The sequence below is a fragment of the Acanthochromis polyacanthus genome, chromosome 16 (genome assembly GCF_021347895.1).
Source record: "Acanthochromis polyacanthus isolate Apoly-LR-REF ecotype Palm Island chromosome 16, KAUST_Apoly_ChrSc, whole genome shotgun sequence".
Classification (NCBI taxonomy): Eukaryota; Metazoa; Chordata; class Actinopteri; family Pomacentridae; genus Acanthochromis; species Acanthochromis polyacanthus.
In genome coordinates, this window is record NC_067128.1 from 27,747,602 (window position 1) to 27,769,304 (window position 21,703).

Consider the following 21,703-nt stretch of genomic DNA (forward strand, 5'->3'; position numbering starts at 1 on the left):
CCGCCCTACTCTGCCTCTGATTGGCTCATCCCTAAAGTTAACCAATCGAATCAGTGAAGGTAGCATGTACCAGCCAATTACAGGCAGAGGAGGGTTGTTCATGGCTTCATCATCCTTAAGGAAAAGAGGGCTACCTGGCACACAGATATTACTGAATGATGCGCACCAGGGAGCATTAGAAGTGGGTATGCGCAATGCTAACTGAAAAATAAGTGGGTATACGTCGTATACCGCCGTATACCCTGGACTACGCCACTGGTTACCATGCCGCTATCAGACGCCTTAACAAATCTGTGGATCCAAACTTTAAGCCGTATCACTGCCGAAGTCTAATCATTTGGACCTTGTGTCATTTCTGACCGACCCTGAAAACTTCATTTAAATCCCCGAGTCCGTTTTTGAGTGATGTGGGTAACAGAGGAAGAATTCACATACGCGGATCGTCACATTACTCCGCCGTGCTCTTTGGTTGAATAATTAATCTAATTTACCTTCATTCTTTCAGTGTTCTAACAGATCTGGATGCAACAGTTTCCATCATGGTGATTTGTCTGGTCTGTTGTCCGCTCATTTCAGCCGTTCTAATATGTTTCGTGTTTTAAAAAAGTGTGTATCAATCGATGATTTTTTTTCTTTTTTGTATTCCACCACAATATGGCACGGTTGTAAAACAGTTTAGCTCCGCTTTGGTGAAGAACATCCATCCATCCATCCATTCTCTATACACCGCTTTATCCTCACTAGGGTGGCCAGGATGCTGGAGCCTAGTGAAGAACATCAGTAAATTAATTGTTTATCACGGTCTTCAGCAGTAATTTTTGTTGGTAAAAGAGAGACATTAGTATCGCACATGTCTGCATCTTCAAACCATAAACAGGAAGTGAATTTGGTGATGTACATGCATTAAGTTTGTGCTGGGAGCTGCTATGATTGCTGGAAGTCACGGGAGGCGGGCCAAAATTGCGGGAAAGTTGCAGTGATTGGACAAAATTGCAAGGCCGTGCAAAATTCGCGGAGACTGGTTGATTTCGCGTGAATTCGTGCGATCGCAACATCGCGAATTCCTGGAGGGACTGCAAAGTCAGACCGCAAGGTGAGTTATGACTAGAAATTGTTTTCTACAAGCCATGAGCTACAGAAACAGTACACTGTGAAGGTAAAGAATTGGTTTGAAGTACTTGAGGTCAAGGAGGATGCAAACGAGAAATACCAAAGGTTTGTGCAGGCAATGGAATCATGTGTTCCAAAAAAGGGGAGAAAGAAAAGTACATCCTTCCTCAAACATCCGGAAATAGTAAGAGCACGGGAAAAGGTGAAAGCTGCTAGCCAGAATTCCAATGCAGCTTCAAGCGAGGAGGATAACCAGCAGCTAAAGGAAGCAAAGGCACTGCTCTACGACACATATAACAACTTGAAAGAGCAGGAGATAAAGGAGAAAATCCAACGAGTAGAAAACCTACCCGGTGACAGCCGATATAGTGAAGCATGGGCGGTTATAAATGAGATCACTGGCAGGAAGAAGACCAAAGAAGGACAAGTGGCTGGTGTAAGTCTCAAGGAGAGAGTTAAGACATGGTACAACCATTTCCGAAACCTACTTGGCTCATCACCAAATACAGAGGACACTGGAGAAGATGTTGCCATGGTCTTGGCAGAATACAGCATTAGTGACGGCCCCTTCTCGCCAGAAGAATTTACCAAAGTCAGAATCTCACTAAAGCAGGAAAAGAGTTCTGGCCCTGACGAAATTCCCCCTGAGGTCCTTAAGAACTGTGACCTGGACAACATCGTATTGGACAAATGCAACCAGGCTCTGATCAGTGACAGTAAACCAGACCTCTGGTCACTCTCCTGCATTGTTCCGGTCCCACAGTCGGGTGACCTGTCCAAAACCGACAACTACAGAGGTATTAGTTTGACCTGCATAATAGCAAAGATGTACAACCGCATGATATTGAATAGAATCAGGCCTGCAATAGATCCCCAGCTTAGGACAAACCAAAATGGATTCCAGCCAAAGACAACAACTGTCGCCCAAATTGTGGCCTTGAGAAGAATAATAGGAGGGGTGAAAGAGAAAAACCTACCGGCTGTTTGATGTTCATCGACTTTAAGAAAGCTTTTGATTTGATCAATTGAAGCAAAAAATGTTTATGATCCTGAAGGCATATGGTATCCCACCAAACATGCTGAATGCAATCGAGAGTATGTATACCAACACGAGAGCTAAAGTGAGAACACCAGATGGGGAGAAAGAGGAATTTGAAATCAAGACGGGTGTACTACAAGGGGATACTCTGGCACCATTCCTTTTTATCATTGTCCTGGATTATGCATTGCGCCGAGCTATAAGTAGTAAGGAGGACAAGCTGGGATTCACACGTACCCCAAGAAGGTCTGCTAGAGTCCATAAAAAAGTAATTACCGACCTTGACTTTGCGGACGATATCTGCCTCCTGAGTGATAATATCCAGCAGGCACAACAGCTGCTTTCACTCATCGAAACTGAATGCAACAGGGTGGGGCTGGTGCTTAATGCAAGAAAAACTGAGGTGATCACATACAACATCAAAGACCACCTTCATCTCAGAACGACCTCTGGGGCCGAACTTAAAAGTGTGGAGGACTTTAAGTACCAAGGATCATGGGTCGAATCCACAGAAAAAGACCTGAAAATCAGAAAGGCACTCGCTTGGCAGGCACTCAACAAGATGAGGAGCATCTGGAAGTCTAAGATGTCGCGGGATACCAAAGTCTGCCTCTTTCGGGCGACCGTGGAATCAGTTCTATTCTACGGATGCGAGGCTTGGACAATGACTCCGAGAAATCCCTGAATGGCTGCTACACCCATATGTTGAGGGCAGTCCTCGATATAAAGTAGTTTCATCACGTGCCGAACAGCGAGCTATATAAGGGAATGAACAAAGTTGGAGCCTCGGTGGCTGTTTGGAGAATGCAGCTGGCAGGGCATTGCTTTCGTCACAAGGAATTACCTGCCAGTGACTTTATCCTCTGGGCACCAATGCATGGAAATAGGACAAGAGGGCGGAGAAGAATAAATTACATCGATATATTGATGAGGGATACTGGAGTTGAGAGTGAGGGGGAGCTGGCCACGTGTATGTTGGACCGCGATGTCTGGAGGATCCATGTTGGAGCCCGGCTGAGGCCACCATAGTAGTAGTAGTTGCGTATGGACGGAGCCAGAAAGCAGTGATTGGTCAAACCATAGATATATAGAGAACACAGTGCGTTAGCATATCTAGTGTTGTATCTATATCTATGGTCAGAACGTCTGGTAGCGTCTCTGGCTGCTGTTGACCTTGTTTTTTGAGTAAAACACGGTAAGAAGATCAATATTTCTAACCAGTAGCGTTGTTTTTGTTGTACGTTAAGTCAGCGACTTATGAAGAATTGTGTTTTGTCGTGTTCCAGCAGTTGGTCCGGGCACATTAGCTAGCTAAGCAGCTAAGTTAATTAAGCTAATTAACACAGGTGGCTAACTTACCGCTGAGCACCTGTGTTAGTTGCTGCCACAGCTGTCCGTCATTACTAGAATCAACTTCTCAAGCTGTATCTCTCTGCTGTGTGTTTTATCTTAAAAAAGTTATTTTACTTTAAGTTCAACTGAAACCGGTTCAGCTGGTTTGAATTAAACCACGCTTAACTTAACATTGCGCAACATTACTTCTCTGAATCTTCATAATTCAACCTCTAGAGGCCATTTGAGAAACTGCAGTTTTAGTTAGTCCCAGAGGCTGTCACTTCACAGTCAAACAAAATACAGTGGGTACGGAAAGTATTCAGACCCCTTGAAATTTTTCACTCTCTGTGTCATTGCAGCCATTTGCCAAAATCAAAAAAGTTCATTTTATTTCTCATTAATGTACACTCAGCACTCCATCTTGATAGAAAAAAACAGAAATGTAGAATTTTTTGCACATTTATTAAAAAAGAAAAACTGAAATATCCCATGGTCATAAGTATTTAGACCCTGTGCTCAGTGTTGAGCAGAAGCACCCTTTTCAGCTAGTACAGCCATGAGTCTTCTTGGGAATGATGCAACAAGTTTTTCACATCTGGATTTGGGGATCCTCTGCCATTCTTCCTTGCAGATCCTCGCCAGTTCTGTCAGGTTGGATGGTGAACATTGGTGGACAGCTATTTTGAGGTCTCTCCAGAGATGCTCAATTGGGTTTAGGTCAGGGCTCTGGCTGGGCAAGTCAAGAACGGTCACGGTTGTTCTGAAGCCACTCCTTTGTTATTTTATCTGTTGAAAGGTGAACCTTCAGCCCAGTCTGAGGTCCTGAGCACTCTGGAAGAGGTTTTCCTCCAGGATATCTCTGTACTTGGCCGCATTCATCCTTCCTTTAATTACAACCAGTCGTCCTGTCCCTGCAGCTGAAAAACACCCCCATAACATGATGCTCCCACCACCATGTTTCACTGTGGGGATTGTATTGGGCAGGTGATGAGCAGTGCCTGGTTTTCTCCACACATACCGCTTAGAATTAACACCAAAAGTTCAATCTTGGTCTCATCAGACCAGAGAATCTCATTTCTCATAGTCTGGGAGTCCTTCATGTGTTTTTTGGCAAACTCTATGCGGGCTTTCATGTGTCTTGCACTGAGGAGAGGCTTCCGTCGGGCCACTCTGCCATAAAGCCCCGACTGGTGGAGGGCTGCAGTGATAGTTGACTTTGTGGAACTTTCTCCTATCTCCCGACTGCATCTCTGGAGCTCAGCCACAGTGATCTTTGGGTTCTTCTTTACCTCTCTCACCAAGGCTCTTCTCCCACCATTGCTCAGTTTGGCTGGACAGGTCTAGGAAGAGTTGTGGTCGTCCCAAACTTCTTCCATTTGAGGATTATGGAGGCCACTGTGCTCTGAGGAACCTTGAGTGCTGCAGAAATTTTTTTGTAACCTTGGCCAGATCTGTGCCTTGCCACAATTCTGTCTCTGAACTCCTTGGGCAGTTCCTTCGACCTCATGATTCTCATTTGCTCTGACATGCACTGTGAGCTGTTAGGTCTTATATAGACAGGTGTGTGCCTTTCCTAATCAAGTCCAATTAGTTTAATTAAACACAGCTGGACTCCAATAAAGAAGCAGAACCATATCGAGGAGGATCAGAAGAAATGGAGTTAAATATGAATGTCGCTGCAAAGGGTCTGAATACTTATGACCATGTGATATTTCAGTTTTTCTTTTTTAATAAATTTGCAAAAAAATTTTACATTTCTGTTTTTTTCTTTCAAGATGGGGTGCTGAGTGTACATCAAGGAGAAATAAAATGAACTTTTTTGATTTTGGCAAATGGCTGCAATGACACAGAGTGAAAAATTTCAAGGGGTCTGAATACTTTCCGTACCCACTGTATGAACCATTAAATAACCTCCATTTACCAGTCACTCTATTTTTTTTTTTTTTGCTTGCAGTCATTCTGGTTGAACTATTCTGTTCTGGGAAAGATTATGACAATTATTTTTGCTTGCTCTTTTACTATTATTATTATTATTATTATTATATATTATTAAATTTTGAATTAAAATTTTAAAAATTATTCAACTCAATTTAAATTTTACCTGTAATGATTTTAAGAGCCAGCAGGTGTCAGTATGGAGCGACACAGCACGGGCACAGCACCAGCACAGCCCAGAGGGGTGTGCCGCCGCACCCTGTGACGTCTTCCCCCCTCCCCTCACCGATTAGTCCAGGCCCTGACCAGGATCCCGTACACAACTCATCCGCAATAGATTTTAAAACTTGATTTGAGTTACTGGACCATCTACCTTTAAAAATCACACAGGTGATTTTTTCAAACCTGCTGCGAATAGCCGCTAGGGGGCGAAATCCAAAATGGCTGCTGGCAGCCATGTTGAAAATACAAATTTCAACGTACTCGTCACAGAAACATGTGTAATACCTCGTTTTATTTGTTTTTCGGTGCAGAGAATTCATTTATGACATTGTTTATGTGATTGGAGGTCAAGGTCACATGTTAAAGGCAAGGTCAAGGTCGAAAATTGTACAAAAAATGGACAAAACCACAGTTTTATGCAAATTAAGAAGGACACTATCAAATGCAACTCACTATTTCAAAGTTACTATGAAAAATATATATGCCATTATAATTCCATGCGAGGTCATGCTCTGGCAAGACCATTGCAATTTTATTAGCGGTACATATTACCAAATTCCACTGATTCAGGTTGTTTATATTTTGCAGGTATAAAGTGCATACGTGGATCTGGAAGGACGTTGCTCATTTTGTTTTTTGTTGACACTGTGCTCGCTGATCACCCTTTATCATCCACTCTGAATGGTAAGTATATATTATTTTCGCCAAAAACTGATTATTTTTTTAGATAAATGGTGTTACACAAAAACAAAGCCTGACAAAGCACAGTTGACTGCTGAGCTGGAAAAAAATCTTCAGCCAGTTGACTACCAATTCAACCAGGATAATCCCCTAGCAACCCATTTTGTGCTTGACTTCATGTCAGAAATCCAGCAATTACCCAATCTCCGGTCGACATTTACAAACTTTGGTGAAGTCATTCAAGAGGTGTTCCAGAGTGCCATTCGAGTTTGTCCGTCAGTAGGAATAACTCACATAGTATTTGACAGCTACAGAGAATTGAGCATCAAGGAGGGTGAGCGGATCCGTAGAGCTGGCAAACATAGCGCTGTTGAACTGGCCGTTGTTGACGAGTCTGTGCCTATTCCACACCAGATGGACAAGTTCTGGGCATCTTGTGTCACCAAGCAGAACCTACAGCTGCTGGCCCGGGATGTGGGGGAACGAGATCTGCAGGACGTGGTTCTGAGTGGAATGGTTGTCAATGAAGAGCTAATATCTGCAAGACTGAAACTGAATGGATCACTTGCGAGTGATTTGTTACTTCTCAACAACTGGTAAGAGGAGGCAGACTGTCGCATAATAGCTCACGTGCATTGGGCAGTTAGAAGAGGCTGTGAGAGAGTGGTTGTGATGTCCAATGATACAGATACTGTCGTCCTTCTCCTACACTACATTGATTTGTTCAAAGAAGGCGGCTTGCAGGAGCTTTGGGTCCAGTTCGGGACAGGAGAGAAGCGACGTATGATCCCACTTCATGTTCTGCACCCCAAGCTAGGAGAAGACTTATGCCATGTACTCATCAAGGCCCATGTCATGACTGGGGATGATGCCCTCAGCAAGATGGGCACAAAACATGCAGCATTAACATGCGGACCTACAAGGTTTCTTTCTTTCTTTGAAGAGACACCTGTTCTCTCTGAAGCAGACCTTTATCAAGCGGAACAGTACCTTGTCAATGTATGGGCAGGTGCAAGAAGCAAACCCACAGCAACTACCTTTGATCAACTGAGACTCGAAGTTCACAGGCATTCAGTGGTAGGGATAGAAGAACTACCACCCACATCCAGTGTCATCTGGGGACATTTGAAGAGGGCATTCTATGTCATACGAAATGCCTTGACGTTGATAGCGGATGCCAGTCAGCTTGACCCTACTCATTACGGTTGGATTAACCAAGACGGCACTCTTCTACCCCTTAAGTGTCTAAAGCCCATCCCTGTGTGGATTCGGACCCTGTGTAACTGAAGTGGGAAGTGTAACTCAAAGCACTGTTCCTGCAAAGCAGCAGATGTTATGTGTGTAATCTATTGTCATAAGTAGGTTGTTGAGCCCATCTGCACTAATAAATAAACAAACGTCAAGATGGGCATCTTACTTGTATGATTAATTTTAGCCATAAATATAGGGAATATGCATGGCTGATATGCACTATTATGTAGCATTGTTTGAATTTTCAAGTCTTATGTTTATACTTGAACAATTTGTATACCTATAATATTGATAGGCAATTTAAAGTTGTACAGTAAACAGAATTTGAAAAATCAATGTTTGTCAGTTTTTTTTCAGTCATTTAAGCTCCGAAATAATTGAAATTGTACTAGGGTGCATCTCGAGGTCTGTGAAACTGCAATTTTAATAATTTTCGACCTTGACCTTGCGCTTAGCATGTGACCTTGACCTCCAATTACGTAAACAATGTGATAAATGAATTCTCCGCACCGAAAAACCCATGAAACGAGGTATTACACGTTTCTGTGACGAGTATGTTGAAATTTGTATTTTAAAAAACATGGCTACCGGCAGCCATCTTAGATTTCGCTCCCTAGCGGCTATTCGCAACCGGTTTGAAAAAATCACCTGTGTGATTTTTAAAGGTAGATGGTCCAGTAACTCAAATCAAGTTTGAAAATCTCTAGCGGATGAGTTGTATACGGGGTCCTGGTCAGGGCCAGGACTAGATGGGTACAGACACCTGACGGTGACAGTAAAGATGTATTCAGATGAGCGATCCTTCATATAATAATCATGTTTCTTTTGCTGTACCAGTGAAGCTATGATAATTTTTTTGCATTAATTTGATCTGGCTTCCCATCGTTTGGCCTGACAATCCAGCCTGGATTGTATATAAATATATATACAATCCAGGCTGCGCTGGCGCTGTGCCCGTGCTGTGTCGCTCCATACTGACACCTGCTGGCTCCTAAAATCATTACAGGTAAAATTTAAATTGAATTGAATAATTTTTAAAAATGTAATTTAAAATGTAATAATATCCATAAAAATTACAGACATAGATAATAAACTTACATAATTAATCCCCCCACCCCATCCCAAAAAACAACAAAAAAACAAACAAAAAAACAATAAAGTCTAAAGATCTATTTTTTTCTTCTTTAAAAATAAAAACACATTGAAAACAAAATGTAATAATATATATATATATATATATATATATATATATATATAATAGTAATAATAATAATAGTAAAAGAGTAAGCAAAAATATTTGCATAAAATATGTTTGTTTGGGGGAAAACGAAAAAAAAGAATCCGCACCAAAGTTGGAGTTTAGGGGAGTGACTCTCATTTACATATTGTAGAATAATTAGTTTTTTTTAAAAAGAATGTCTTATTTTTGGTTACTTTTCTTAATGTTTACGCTTAAAATCTCATGTTTTTTTCCCCTTTTTTAAATACACTGCCCGTCCAAAAACAAGCTGCATACTCTAATATTTCAATATTTCACCGCCTTTAGCTCTGAGAACTACACACAATCGCCGTATCATTGTTTCAATAAGCTTCGGCAATGTCACAGCATTTACTTCTGTCCAGAGATGCATTAATTTTTCACCAAGATCTTATATTGATGATGGGAGAGTTGGACCACTGCACAAAGTCTTCTCCAGAACATCCCAAAGATACTCAAGACTCGCCAAGATTTGCACCCAAAAACTAAAAATGTGGCACTCCTCAGGGCAACTGAGCAGCCATGACTGACTCAGCAGTGGCCAATAGTAACAAATTCATTCTCTTTTTAGGTTTACTGCAGGCTGACGCTACACAAAGAAGTAGAGACAAGAGAAATGGAGAGGAATACTCCGGAATACTTACTGTAGTCATATTTAAAGATATTCTACATCGTGCAAGTCTAAATCCTAAAAAGGTTGTTTTGTTCCAAAGAACTGTAACATTTGAAAGTTGGCTTTTAATATTTATATTGGCATTCTTATCCTAGCTTTATTAGTGTGCTCACATCTTACTCCACTAAAATGAAAATGAGGCCTCCATACCTGAATGTGGGGTTTGGGGTGGAAACAGGGATCTTTATATGTAAAAGTGCTCCTTCAGTGTTGTTTCCTTTCTTTTTTCTTTTTAAACATTTATCTTAAAATAATTGCGATACCTTCATGTCACACTGGCCTTCATGAAACCTTCTGATCTCTCCTGCCATCTAGTGGAGAACAGCCTGAACATCACAAAGGCACACTGAAAACACTCAGAATAGATTTTTTTTTTAATTATTTTTACAAATAACTTATCTGTTACAAAGACAGTTTTCCCAGCTAAAATCAAAAAAACACTTTAGATATCCAAATTATTTTTTTTCTCCATTTAATATAACATGAATGAACTGCCTCTTCACACCAAGGTGCAGATAAAAGCTGAAAACTGGTTTCTTTGGGTTGGAAAAAAAGAAAATAGTATGACGTAAGTGCTTAAGAGACAATAATTCATCTTCTACTTTTAAACGGATTCCAAAGAAGATTTTTGATTTTTAAAAATGGCACTTGGATGTGACAGAGTAGATTATCAATACAAATTCAAAAGGCACTAATGCAAGGCAACATTTCACAAATGTGGAAAAATTAAAATAAAACGAAGTAACTACTCCACAGTTAAGGTAACTTAATGACAATAAGTAAACTTTAGAAACACCCTCGTCAATAAAAGCTTAGGAGGATGAACTGAGCCAAATAAAAATAAGAGTATACAAAGTGGACAGTCAAGTTGTGCTTACATTTTGAGTTGTATTTTTTTGCCTTGTCTGCTTCCAAGAAGTAGCAATTCTGACCTGTTGTGTTTTAAGGCATGGGACCCTTGTGAGTATTTCTACTCTTTGCACAGAAACCATATTGTGGTACCTCGCAGAAACCCAATCAGCTGTTCCAGGAGCCCTTTGACATCGATCCTGATTGTACTGGAAAATGAGTGTCTCTTTGCACTGAGGTGTAGCTGTCCCCAAACATCAAACCTACATTCCAGTTGTCAGATAAGATGGCAGTTTGTCCTTTTTTTTTTTTTTTTGCCTTTTTTACCCTCTTCCCTTTTGTTCCCCCCAACCCACCCTCTCAGACAGTCCCAAACATACTTGGTGTCCTGGAAAACAAAAAAAAAACAAACACGAGAAAAAAAGACTCCTGCATCGCCTTCCACTTTGCTGCATCTGCAGATCGTACACAGGAAACTCAGCAATTACACAAGCGATGAACGGACCGGGCAGATGTAGCTTCATGATGACTGCAAGGGTTTTTGATTTTTTTTCTTTTTAAAAACTGCTCTGCTCCTCTTCTTCTGCAAGGCTTCAACTCTCACAGAAATCAAGTAAAAAGCTTAAAAAGGGAGCATGGTGCTTATTTGTTTGAAAGAAGGGAAACAACACAAGACAAAAAAAAGTTAATAAAGTCTATAAAGCTATACTTACAGGAAATACAAGTGATTCATAGTGTGAGGAAGGTTTTTAAGGCACATTCTAAAATTATGTACAGTAAAAAGCTGGAGGGCAGTTTCTGCCTCTGTGTACTGTACACAAAGCATGCAACTTAGTTTCTTTTTTATTTCATTAACACATGATTGAAGAGACAGAAAAAAAGGAGGACAAGACGCATGTTTGAGTGGCAGCAACACTGGCGGTTCCCCCTTTGGCATCCTCTAGAAACAGCAAACAAACTTTAAAAGTCCACAAGTAGTCTGTTAACGTTTTCCCTTCAGATGATGAGCAGCGGCTGAACACAGTTCCCAAAAACCCCGGTCAAGCCACCACAGAAGAAGAAAAAACTAAAATATGAAATCAGCATCAAGGCACCTGTGTTCTGTGTGTATGTGTGAGTGTGTGTGTGTGTGTGCATGTGTAGGTGCGTTTATGTGTGCCATCAGACTGCAGGGACACGCTCATAATACTGTAAGTGGGAGCAGTGAGGTATCCCCGGGGGGTTAAAGTGTCACCCATCGAGCAGAAAACAAGGGGGAAGGTGACCCCACGTGATCCACGTCTCTAAGGTGAGGTATCATCCAACTCTGCCAGCCTTGAGGAAGAAACAAGCTGTAAACACTATCCAGTCAAGCCTTCAGTGGACAGCATTCTACAAACCTTAGAGAGGAGAAAAGAACAAAAAAAAAAGAAAAAAGATCAAGGCGTTCGATGACAACGCCCCATCCGAGTTTTCATACATCTAAAGAGGGAAACAAAAACAGAAAGAGAAAGGGCGTTTGTCTATTCTAGTCTGGTAGAAGGCGGAGGAAAGTGGCGGCGCGTCGCAGCCTCGTTGGCTCAGAAGTGCCGCGGGAACTCGCACTGTTCACAGCGGTTGAGGGCCGGGTGGTTGAGGAAGGTGCAGGCCGTGCAGCTCCACTGCGTCCCCTCGTCCTCCTCCTGGTCTGCGATGGGCTTCACAATCTTACTGCCCGGGTCTGAGGGGAGGACAGGGCGACAACAAGGAGGTCAGTGTGGGACACCAGTGTAACACAGGCATCCAGGTTATTTACATACGCTGCTGTGGTGAAGCTTCACACTGCATCTGTGTGTGTGTTTACATGCACTGCATTCATCTCATTGTTGCAAATTTGGTAGTAAGTCAATGTAAACACAGCAGCATGCTCAGAAATGTGTTTTTCAGTCCAAAATCCAAAAAAGTTATAGAACAATTGTTGCTTTATCTCTGATTTGCCTGAAGCACTTCCTGAGGTAATTTTTGAAAGAAATTGGCCATCAAACCAGATTCATCAATGTTGTTTTCGCCTGTTAAAATCTGAGGGTCTGTTTGAACAATAATGTCTCAGGAACCAATAAAGAAAAAAAACATGAACTTTCACTGGTATTTCTCATCATGTCATTGAGTCAGAATCGGCAATACTGGCCAAACAGATCAAATAGTCTCTGATGATAGGTGAGCTGAAACACGAAAAAGCCGTCATGAAATGTCCCATTCTTTGTGAACACATTAACAAAAACAAAGAGTAATGCAAAATTCAGCTAGAAATATTTTCTGAACCATATGTACTTGCAGGTCACACAAAAAACTAAACAAACACAGAATACGTTTTAGTACGAAAAAACAAAGATGTACCACAATAATAACTGATATCCAAATATAACTGAGATTATTTTTTAAATATATTAGCTTACTCTTCATTTTCAGCTGTCAGGGTATTATCTTTAACAGTTCCTGAGATATTGTCACTCAAAAACAGCCACAAAAAACCCCCGATCCCTCAGTGTACTTGATTTATCAATCTTCACAGACAACGTTTGAAATTCCCAGTTTATGAAACAAACTTTCAATCAAATCAGAGATAACCGACCAGGACGACGCTGAAGATATGAGATGGAATAACCCCAATGTAAAGCATCATCATAAACGGTTTCTGAAGGCTTCACCAAAGTCATTTTAAAAAGACCATTTTAATGCCATATGGAACATGATTTAATATCGTAAATTTGTTATTGGGTCCATGCATTTATCAACGTTTGCATCACATTTTGTGTTTATGGCAACAATTCCTAGTTTAAAAAAAAAATTAACAACTGACTTCAACTTCTTGACTTCACGTTTTTTCTGATTTCTTGCCACAATTTTAGCACCAGAAGTGTTTAAATTTGACTTAAACTTTACAAACTAAATCCTGAACAGCACTCTGTATTGTTGATGCAACAAAGCGTGCTCCTAACAGATTGTCTCCTCACATTAAGATAATATCAAAGCTGCTATTAGGTCAGTGTTTCCCAACATGCAGGTCAGGATAAGTACAAGGCAGCCTGAACCAGTCAGACCTCAAAAAGTTTTAATTAAAAAAATAAAAAAGTATTACTGTTGTATGCTGATGACTAAGACACACTCTCTAAACAGCCTGTGCTGTTCACTTAGTGAGTGGTGATGAGGAGGGTTAAACCAGTACCGTTCTGTTTTTGTGTCACGATACTCTAATTTCTGCACTCTGACAACAGCATCGTTTTTGTACTTGATAGGTTGTAATGCTGCCGTTTTCGAGACAAATGCAAAAAAAACCTCCAAAGATAATGTGAACTTCCTTTCAATCAGTTGGGCGTTGGCTTTAAACGACATGTATTGGCAAAACCTTTACAAAAACATGGGTGAAACTGAAGGACGGTACAGTTAGTAACATCAACCTTCTAGCTTGTATCAGTAAATACAGTCCGAAAACAAGACGAGACAAAATGTGAAAAAACAGAAGTGGGCTGAGTCATGACCACATGCCTGACCTGACCTTAGGATATTAGGAGACTAATGTATTCAGTCCAATATAAATGTCCAGTAAAATGAGGGGAATGTGTCCAGTGAAATGACAGAAGTCAGACATGACCATGCAACCTTTTCTAAACTTACCAATAGATAAAGTACCTTTGGGTTTGGGTGGGACAGGACCAAGGAATCCAATGTTGTCATAAAAATTATGGATTACACTGGGATTAAAGTGTGGTCCTGTACACAGATGGAGACAGAATGGAACGATGGGTTTACATTTAACAGACTGAAGACATTTTAACCGATATTAATGCAAAGGAATCACCAGAGACGAACAGTAATCTGTTTATGTGAAGCCTTTTACAGCAACGTGGAACTTTAAGTAAACCAGTAATGGCAAAAGTACTGATTTTCTATGGATTGGAAGATATCTGTCAAGTAATTTTTTAAGCTTTCCATGATCAGGATCAGTTCTTGCCAGAGTTTTTTGGTCTGTTCCTTCCCTGTTCTAGAGGACAAACTACTTTCCACAAGAAAGTAGTCAGAGTATTTTTTTGCCCACAAAAATAAATGACTTCATTAAAGAAATCTAAACTATACAAGGTGACTAATGGAACCAATCAATGTCTAACTGAAGTCAGAGTTGTCAGTGTCATGAAGGTGTCTTTCTTTTAACCTGCTAGACCTCCATGGTAACATATGCTGCAGAGCCAGCCTAGTCCAGGGCAGATTATATTCAGAGTTGAAGCGTCTCCCTTCAACTGTATCCCTTCCCGATGATTTTCTGAGTGACAAAGATTCTCAGCTGAGGGAAAATATTTTATTTGCAAACCTGCTGATCTCCAAATTACTAATCCCAATGAATGGAGCCGTGCGGGTACAGTATCCTACACTGTGTTTATTGCGTTGCTGTGGTAACAAGACATACATTCAGCTGGTGATTCAGAAATTACATAAATATGTTTTTATGCTCAATTTTTTACTTTTATGTTGGCCCTTTACATAGCTAATACCACAGCTAACAGAACACAGATTAGAAAACAGATTATTCTGTTGGTATGTATTACAGAGAATATTCAGCCAATCAGCAGCATTAAGTTCACTTTGATCTGCTCATAAATTAAAGAGATAACCTGCGGTATGGGACAGCGTCAGATCAATGCACTACAATATAAAATCATGTTTAAATTCAGTTGTTTACATACCCTGGCAGAATTAGTAAAATATGCACCATTCTTTAATGAAACAATGAATGATCAGAGCAAATACAATGGCATGACAATAAATTATTTTGTCTGACGATGAACCCTAAATGAAAGGAAAGTTTTTCTATGATCAAACATATTTTCTAAATAAAAAAGGACAATATTTCACACATTTTGCCAGAGTATGCAAACTCATGAGCACAACTGCAGCTCTAATGCGCCGCTGTACGTTACAAATACACAGCTCCATTGGTTGGTCAACACATGATTAACAGTTTTCCAGCAGCATTCCTGTCTTGCATCATTTACAGAAGCAGCATTTCTAAAATGTGATAAATCTTTATATTCCTTGTAGCTCCAGATATTAACAACCTATTGGCTAAAACAGGCAGAACACCATCAGTTCATTTTACAGCCATGGCCATAAGTTTGGACACAGCATGACTTACTATGTCTGTTTTGATGTCTATTACAGAACATAACTAATATTTTTTGACAGCACCAGTTTAATTAGTCAACAAATCAACAAGGGATATAATATTATCAAAAAATTCCAACAATTGCAGCAACTTTGTTCCCAAAACATAATATTAGAAGAAAATAACAAAAAAAATGCAGTACTTTCACAACCGAATTTGGTAAGAATAACAACATGACACCAAACTCTTTTGATGTTTTTTTTTAAAATATGAAACTTAATATAGTTCTCAGGAGTTGTGTACTGTATTGTAAGTGACAATTTTGTGGTATTTTCTAAGATTCACAAGCGTCATGGTACTTGTGTCCAAACTTATGGCCATGGCTGTATGTAGAAGAGTCGTCACATGACACGTTAAAGATGTCTTTCATGAGCTCAGTTTGAAGCAGAAAGTGAACAAAGAAAGCTGATAACCACCTTCATGACACCTGTTAACTCTGACTGGATGTTTTTTTTTTTTTTGTCGTGCCGACTTCAGACTTGCTTTGTAGTGCATCCCTCAGATCTGTAACTTCAGTGAGTGAGCTGCACTGTCCATTCATGTCTTTCTTTCCCTCCATCACCTGCTGGCCAAAGACTCGATCTCCGTCGGCAGTGAAGTGCTGCCAGGAGGCCAATAAATCCCTTGTTACCAACCAGCTACAGGATGCAATTCAGGAAGAACTGGCAGTTAACAGCACAATGGCAGCACCTTGACTGCATGTGGAGAGGATGTGAGCAGGCTACTGCAGCGCCTGCATCAGATCTGACCCCTACTTTAATGACTCACTGTCAGATTTATCATCACAAAACTGCTACGATACAAAAACACCATAGAATGCTGTATATTATGTAATCAGACAAACACATACCTCTTGTTTGAATGAGATCAATTTCTTTGCTGAGGCAGTCAATGTCAATCTGTAGCGACCTGTTTTTGCATCGCAACTGCTTCATTTCCTCGATCTGAAAGACAATATGAGAGAAAGGGAGTCAGCCATTTGGATTTGGGCTTCAGACACAGGCAGCTCTTTTTAAAAAAAAAAAAAAAAGAAGAAGCCTGGACATCCTGCTTCTGAGTCAGTGGAGCAGATCTGTGACCGTGTCAGGAGGAGAGCTGTTCCACTCTCCAGAGCTGGCTCGCCTCAGTAAACAACGCTGAACTAAGGCGCTACTGAGCTCAGCAACACCAGCCAATTAACCTTCCGCAGTTACTTTCCTCCTTTGTTGACTCAAACTGGAATAGCTGAGGAAAACGGCTGACTCGACAAGAATCAAAGAGCAGCACTTCATCTGAACCCACACGCTTTCAACACAGTCACAGCTGTAAATGTCACACCAACATTAAGTTGCACACAAAATAAATATGAAAGAGAAATGTTGACTTTTCTTTTGGACTGGCATTTTCTTTGAGTGTAGTTGCAGAAGTCGCTGCGCAGCTCAGAAATGAACTGTGAAGGGAATCAGACATCTGAAAATACGGAGCGATATCAGCCAAATCATAAACAGACCCTGTAATCAACATAGTTTTAGGGAGTCGGAGCACTGATGTGCTGCGAGCAGGAACCAGGAATGGCAATCTGACCCACATAATTTTGTTTTGTCTGTTCAGCCTTTTATCCAATAATAATAACCAGAAACACATTTGTTTGCAGTTATGAGGAACTTCTCTGATGACTGCTAATCATATACATTTCCAAATCAACTGCTAATACAATCTAGTTGAACATAGCTTTTAAACTGACTGATCTGCCACTAGAAGATGTTGGTCAAGGCTTCATGAACATTTTCCTTTTTAACCCTCTGAGCTCTAAAAACATGCTGGCAGTTTTGAAAGGCATAAATCACTAAAATTACACCATCACTACAAACTTTAACATCAGAAAAAAAATCATCAGACTTTCAACAATCTAGCAGAACTTGAACTACTCATCTGTGAGGTGCCATTCTGTCTGCAAAATTAACCAAAGCTAAGCTTAAAATTATGATAAATCATCAAAATCACTGTATTCTGCATGTTGAATTTGAAAAATTCTTCATAAAACTGTCTGCACTCATCAGATTCTGTAACAACTAAAATTTCCGCACCCTTCTGCACAACTATAGCATCAATAGTTGCTCAGTTACAACCAAAAGTCGCATTTACAAAATTCTGGCACTTTTCAGGTGAACAGCAGGCTGTGCATACAAAGAGCATGTAATAGATAAGTATGAAAACACATATTAAAAATGTAAGTAAGGAAATATTTACAGCATGTAGAGCCATCATTTTTCCAATATTCAGAACATCTGCGGGCAATAGGAAAGATGTTACACAAGCGGAGTTTTTATATATTTTTTGCAAAATAAAGACATAAATTTGACTTATTTTTTTCTTTTTTATACCATAAAAAGCCATGGCTGTGCTGTTTCCATTGAGGTGTATGACTTTATATTATAGTGAAAAATTAGCCCACAGTGAATAAAAACGACACAGTATTTAAGAAAATGCTAAAAGGGCTTCAGAGGGTTAAAACTCCCAACATACTAAGTATCTGCAGCATTCCTGATCTTTGTAGCATTGATATCCACGTATCTCTCTTTGAATTTTCTTCTTTGTATGTCAACTACTAATATCATACTAAAGCAAAATGCCAAATAACACCAAAAAATGTTCACAGTGGCCAATGTCAATCACTGATTTAATCTTACAGAGGGAATTTGGGAGGCTGAGTTGGATCTCTCCAGCCGTCTCCTGGTCAGGTCATTCTCCATTTCGTTGACCTCCTCTTTTAGTTTCTCCAGCTTCTTCTTCTTCATCTCCAGCTCGTGCCACAGCCGCTCCATGCGAGCCTTCTGATGCACCAACAATGCTGAAAGAAGACACACAGAAATCACACAGCACTGTCAGCCACAGAAGCCTCCGAGCTGTATTCATCGGTTACGGAAAAATGTAAACATAATTTAGCCCGATGCGTAATCAAAGGAGGAAAAGAAACTCAAGGGGTACTTTCAGAAATGATAATAACCATTATTACTGTTTTTGCTATTATTATACCGTGATTAAAAACCGAAGATCAACACAAAGAACAAGAAAATAACTGCTGACAATGAGGCATTTGAGGATATAGAGCACTGACGCATTTTATGGTCAAACCCGTTTCGAGCATAATTCATGGTGCATAAAGACAACTCTGTGTAAAGAGAGACGGGGGAACTACATTAGATTCCTCACTGTTGCCTCACCTGTTGTGGGAGCATGAGGAGATCAGACTTATCTTGGTTAGCTGCAGGAAAAAAATTCTGCTGCTTCTTAACCATGCATACAATCTAATCAAGTTTCTACAGCGCGTTTCCCATAATTCATCACAGTTCCTGCGTCTGTTGACAGGCTGCAACACCTCCTACGCAGACATTCAATGATAAACAACTCTTACTCTCTCCTGCTATACACAAACACATGCCGCTTCACACTCAGGGCTTACGGCATCCAGGCCGACTGGTTACTGTCAGTCCTGTGAGGAAAAGATCCTCCACTTGATCTTCTGTCAAAATCAGCTAAACTGCTACCAGCTTACGTCAAGTCACACAGTGTTTGAAAGCACCAGGTGTCGATGTGAGTACATATTTCTGGAGATATTTATTAGACCAGCTGTAGCTAAGTAAGAAAGAAGTCACAATAATTCAATATTCTATGCTACGCTCTACATAATGCTTAGAAATATGATATGTAGACAACATTCACACGAGATTAGATAGAAATCTTCATTTTCTGTGAATATAAAGTCACCAGATATTCCAAATTAAATTATCACTCAACAATGGCTAAAAGAGGAGAACTGCGAGAAGATAGCCATGTTTGTGTTTAACGAAGGAAGATACAGCAAGATGCAGCCGATGGAATCAGATTTTGCCTCGCACTTAGACACAAAAATGCGAATAACTGGACACGTCATAAATATGTTAAAAGCTCAGTCATCACATTTTTCAGTAAACGAATAATCATGTCCAAACCTGTATACTGATTATTCTGTTTGTGTTGACATTAGGTACATTAATCACACACACACACACACACACACACACACACACACACACACACACACACACACACACACACACACACACACACTCTATTTGTTGTGCTACAATGGCAACATCTCCTGCACTTTCACTATGATTTAGATGTTTTTTCACTAATTTAATTTCAACTACAACGAAGTGGTGGCTGATTTTGAATCACTAATAAGTGTCTGTTTAGATTGTGACTTACCTCACTATTTACAGTTTTTGTAAAAACAATTCCTGTCATTTCAAGTAAGCTTTAAAACAGATCACTCACGTAGCAATATAATATTAATAACACATTAATTTAAACAGCACCTCTGAGGTTTAAACATAAAGTGCTTTGAAGGTTATTTTTTAAAATCACAGCCCAATGTATTACATACATTTTATATATGCTGACATATATAAAATTTAAGAGTATGAGCGTATACATACCAGCATCAAGAGCCCCATACATTTATAAATCGAATGCAAGCGTACAACAACACTGTTAGTTCTCACGTTATTAAGCAAAATGTGGATGAACGTGTATCTGTTTTGCACCAGATAAAACAGGTGTGTCACGTGTAGACTGTTCATTGTCTTCTCTGAACACTGTCAAACTGGAAAAACCTGGTTGCTTTTCTGAAAACAGTGTTTAATTTCTTCTCTGCTACCCACCAGCCAGGGACAAATAGGTCGTGCGGTTGCAGGGTAACACTATATTTTGCATTGCCAACGTCTGGTTTTAATTGTTGTTTTTGAGATTCAGGAACTGGGGGTGGCTGTAGCTCATATTATCATACAAAGGCTCCCTTGTTTGTGTCTGATTAATTGGATTTTGTAGCTTACATGTAGCTCACAAAGTGCAGTCTGGCTGTGTTACTAACCTACTAAGCACACAAAAACAAACATCTCAAAACAAATATGCGCGTTCAAAAAACACACAGTGTCCAGCAGGAATTCTTGCAGCGTCAGAAGGATAATGTCTGGCACCAGCTGTTACTTGATTCAGGCAAACAGACTTAACTGATTTCAGGGTGTGATTGCACTTAACCCAGGTTTTCACTTGTCAATCAGAACCGGGTGTTCAGCAAAGTTATGCAATAAAAATAATGTTATTCTGCTGCCAAACAATCACTGGTGATGGATAATGTTTAACAGTTATGTGGCGGCAGGTGTGCCTGGATCGAGAACAGCTTTGAATGGGAGTCAGCCAAGCACAGCAGTGGGGGTCAACATACATTTTTCCAACTCAAAGCAGAAAAAGCTGAAGTGAATGAGGGTCAGCAGCAGAGGCAGCATGCCCAATGTGAAGCCCCTCTTGGTGGTAGTCACCACTGTGCAGGAGCCACAGCCGGTGACTCACACATAATACAGTTAAAAGCCCAAAAAAGGAAACAGCAGAGCGCTCTGATGTGCTTGACTCATGACAGAATCTGCTAGTCTCAGGGCTGATGGGGCAAACACAGCATTTAGCACTGAGGACTCACACTACAGTCACCACACTGGCCCTCACTTGCCGAGTCACCTTTTCTTTTATCTACGTAGTGGAGGTGAAAAGCAGTGTTTCCTCCGCAGCTGAACAACAATGACAGCAAGTTTGGCTCAAGAAAGGGATTACAGTCGATGTTATGGAAAAAGACGTTTAAAAATCACACAGTATACTTTATAGTAAAATTACTTTCTTGGCAGGAAGCAGTGGAAAAAGCATTTAAGCCAACTGCGAGTAGCAAAAAAAAAAAAAAACAAAACTGCATACTATCATTTATTATTAAACCAAGACTGGTGTTTTTTCATATTATCACTGTGCACATAACGGCTGCAGAGGAAAAGCACTCTTTACCCACTTGACCTTTGCTAAACAACCAATAAACGACGAAGCAAAGAGATCCAACAAGACATTAGAGGGTTATTTATAAGGTGGATTCAGAGTGTAAACAAATTCTGAACATTTCGGTCAATCTGGATGAAAGCTGTGGGCGTTAACTCGCCATCCAAAGAATGTATTTGCAAACTCATGGCCATAAGAGTTAATCTGTGAAAATGACTGATGCTACTTTGTAATGCTAATTAATGTGTTGAGCATTGTAAATAAAGATCAGAAAAGGGAGTAAAAGCTGCAGAAAAAGTTGGAATTACTTTGCCTATAACAGACCACTGACGGTGA

General features: G+C 40.2%; 1 protein-coding gene across 4 annotated transcripts in view; it reads right to left on the minus strand.

Moving 5' to 3' along the window:
* Nucleotides 1-9,860: 9,860 nt before the first annotated feature.
* tab2 (TGF-beta activated kinase 1 (MAP3K7) binding protein 2) overlaps nucleotides 9,861-21,703 on the minus strand; it is a 43,763-nt gene continuing 31,920 nt past the window's right edge. For 2 of the 4 annotated variants that reach the window (XM_022216362.2, XM_051960980.1), the window contains exons 4-7: nucleotides 18,199-18,359; nucleotides 16,380-16,473; nucleotides 13,987-14,082; nucleotides 9,861-12,052 (exon numbers count right to left, since the gene is read on the minus strand). In XM_022216362.2, coding sequence (XP_022072054.1) covers nucleotides 11,913-12,052; nucleotides 13,987-14,082; nucleotides 16,380-16,473; nucleotides 18,199-18,359 — 491 coding nt within the window. In that variant the 3' untranslated portion in view covers nucleotides 9,861-11,912. The remainder of the gene's footprint in view (nucleotides 12,053-13,986; nucleotides 14,083-16,379; nucleotides 16,474-18,198; nucleotides 18,360-21,703) is intronic. The other 2 variants (XM_022216369.2, XM_022216376.2) reach the window with 2 other exon arrangements.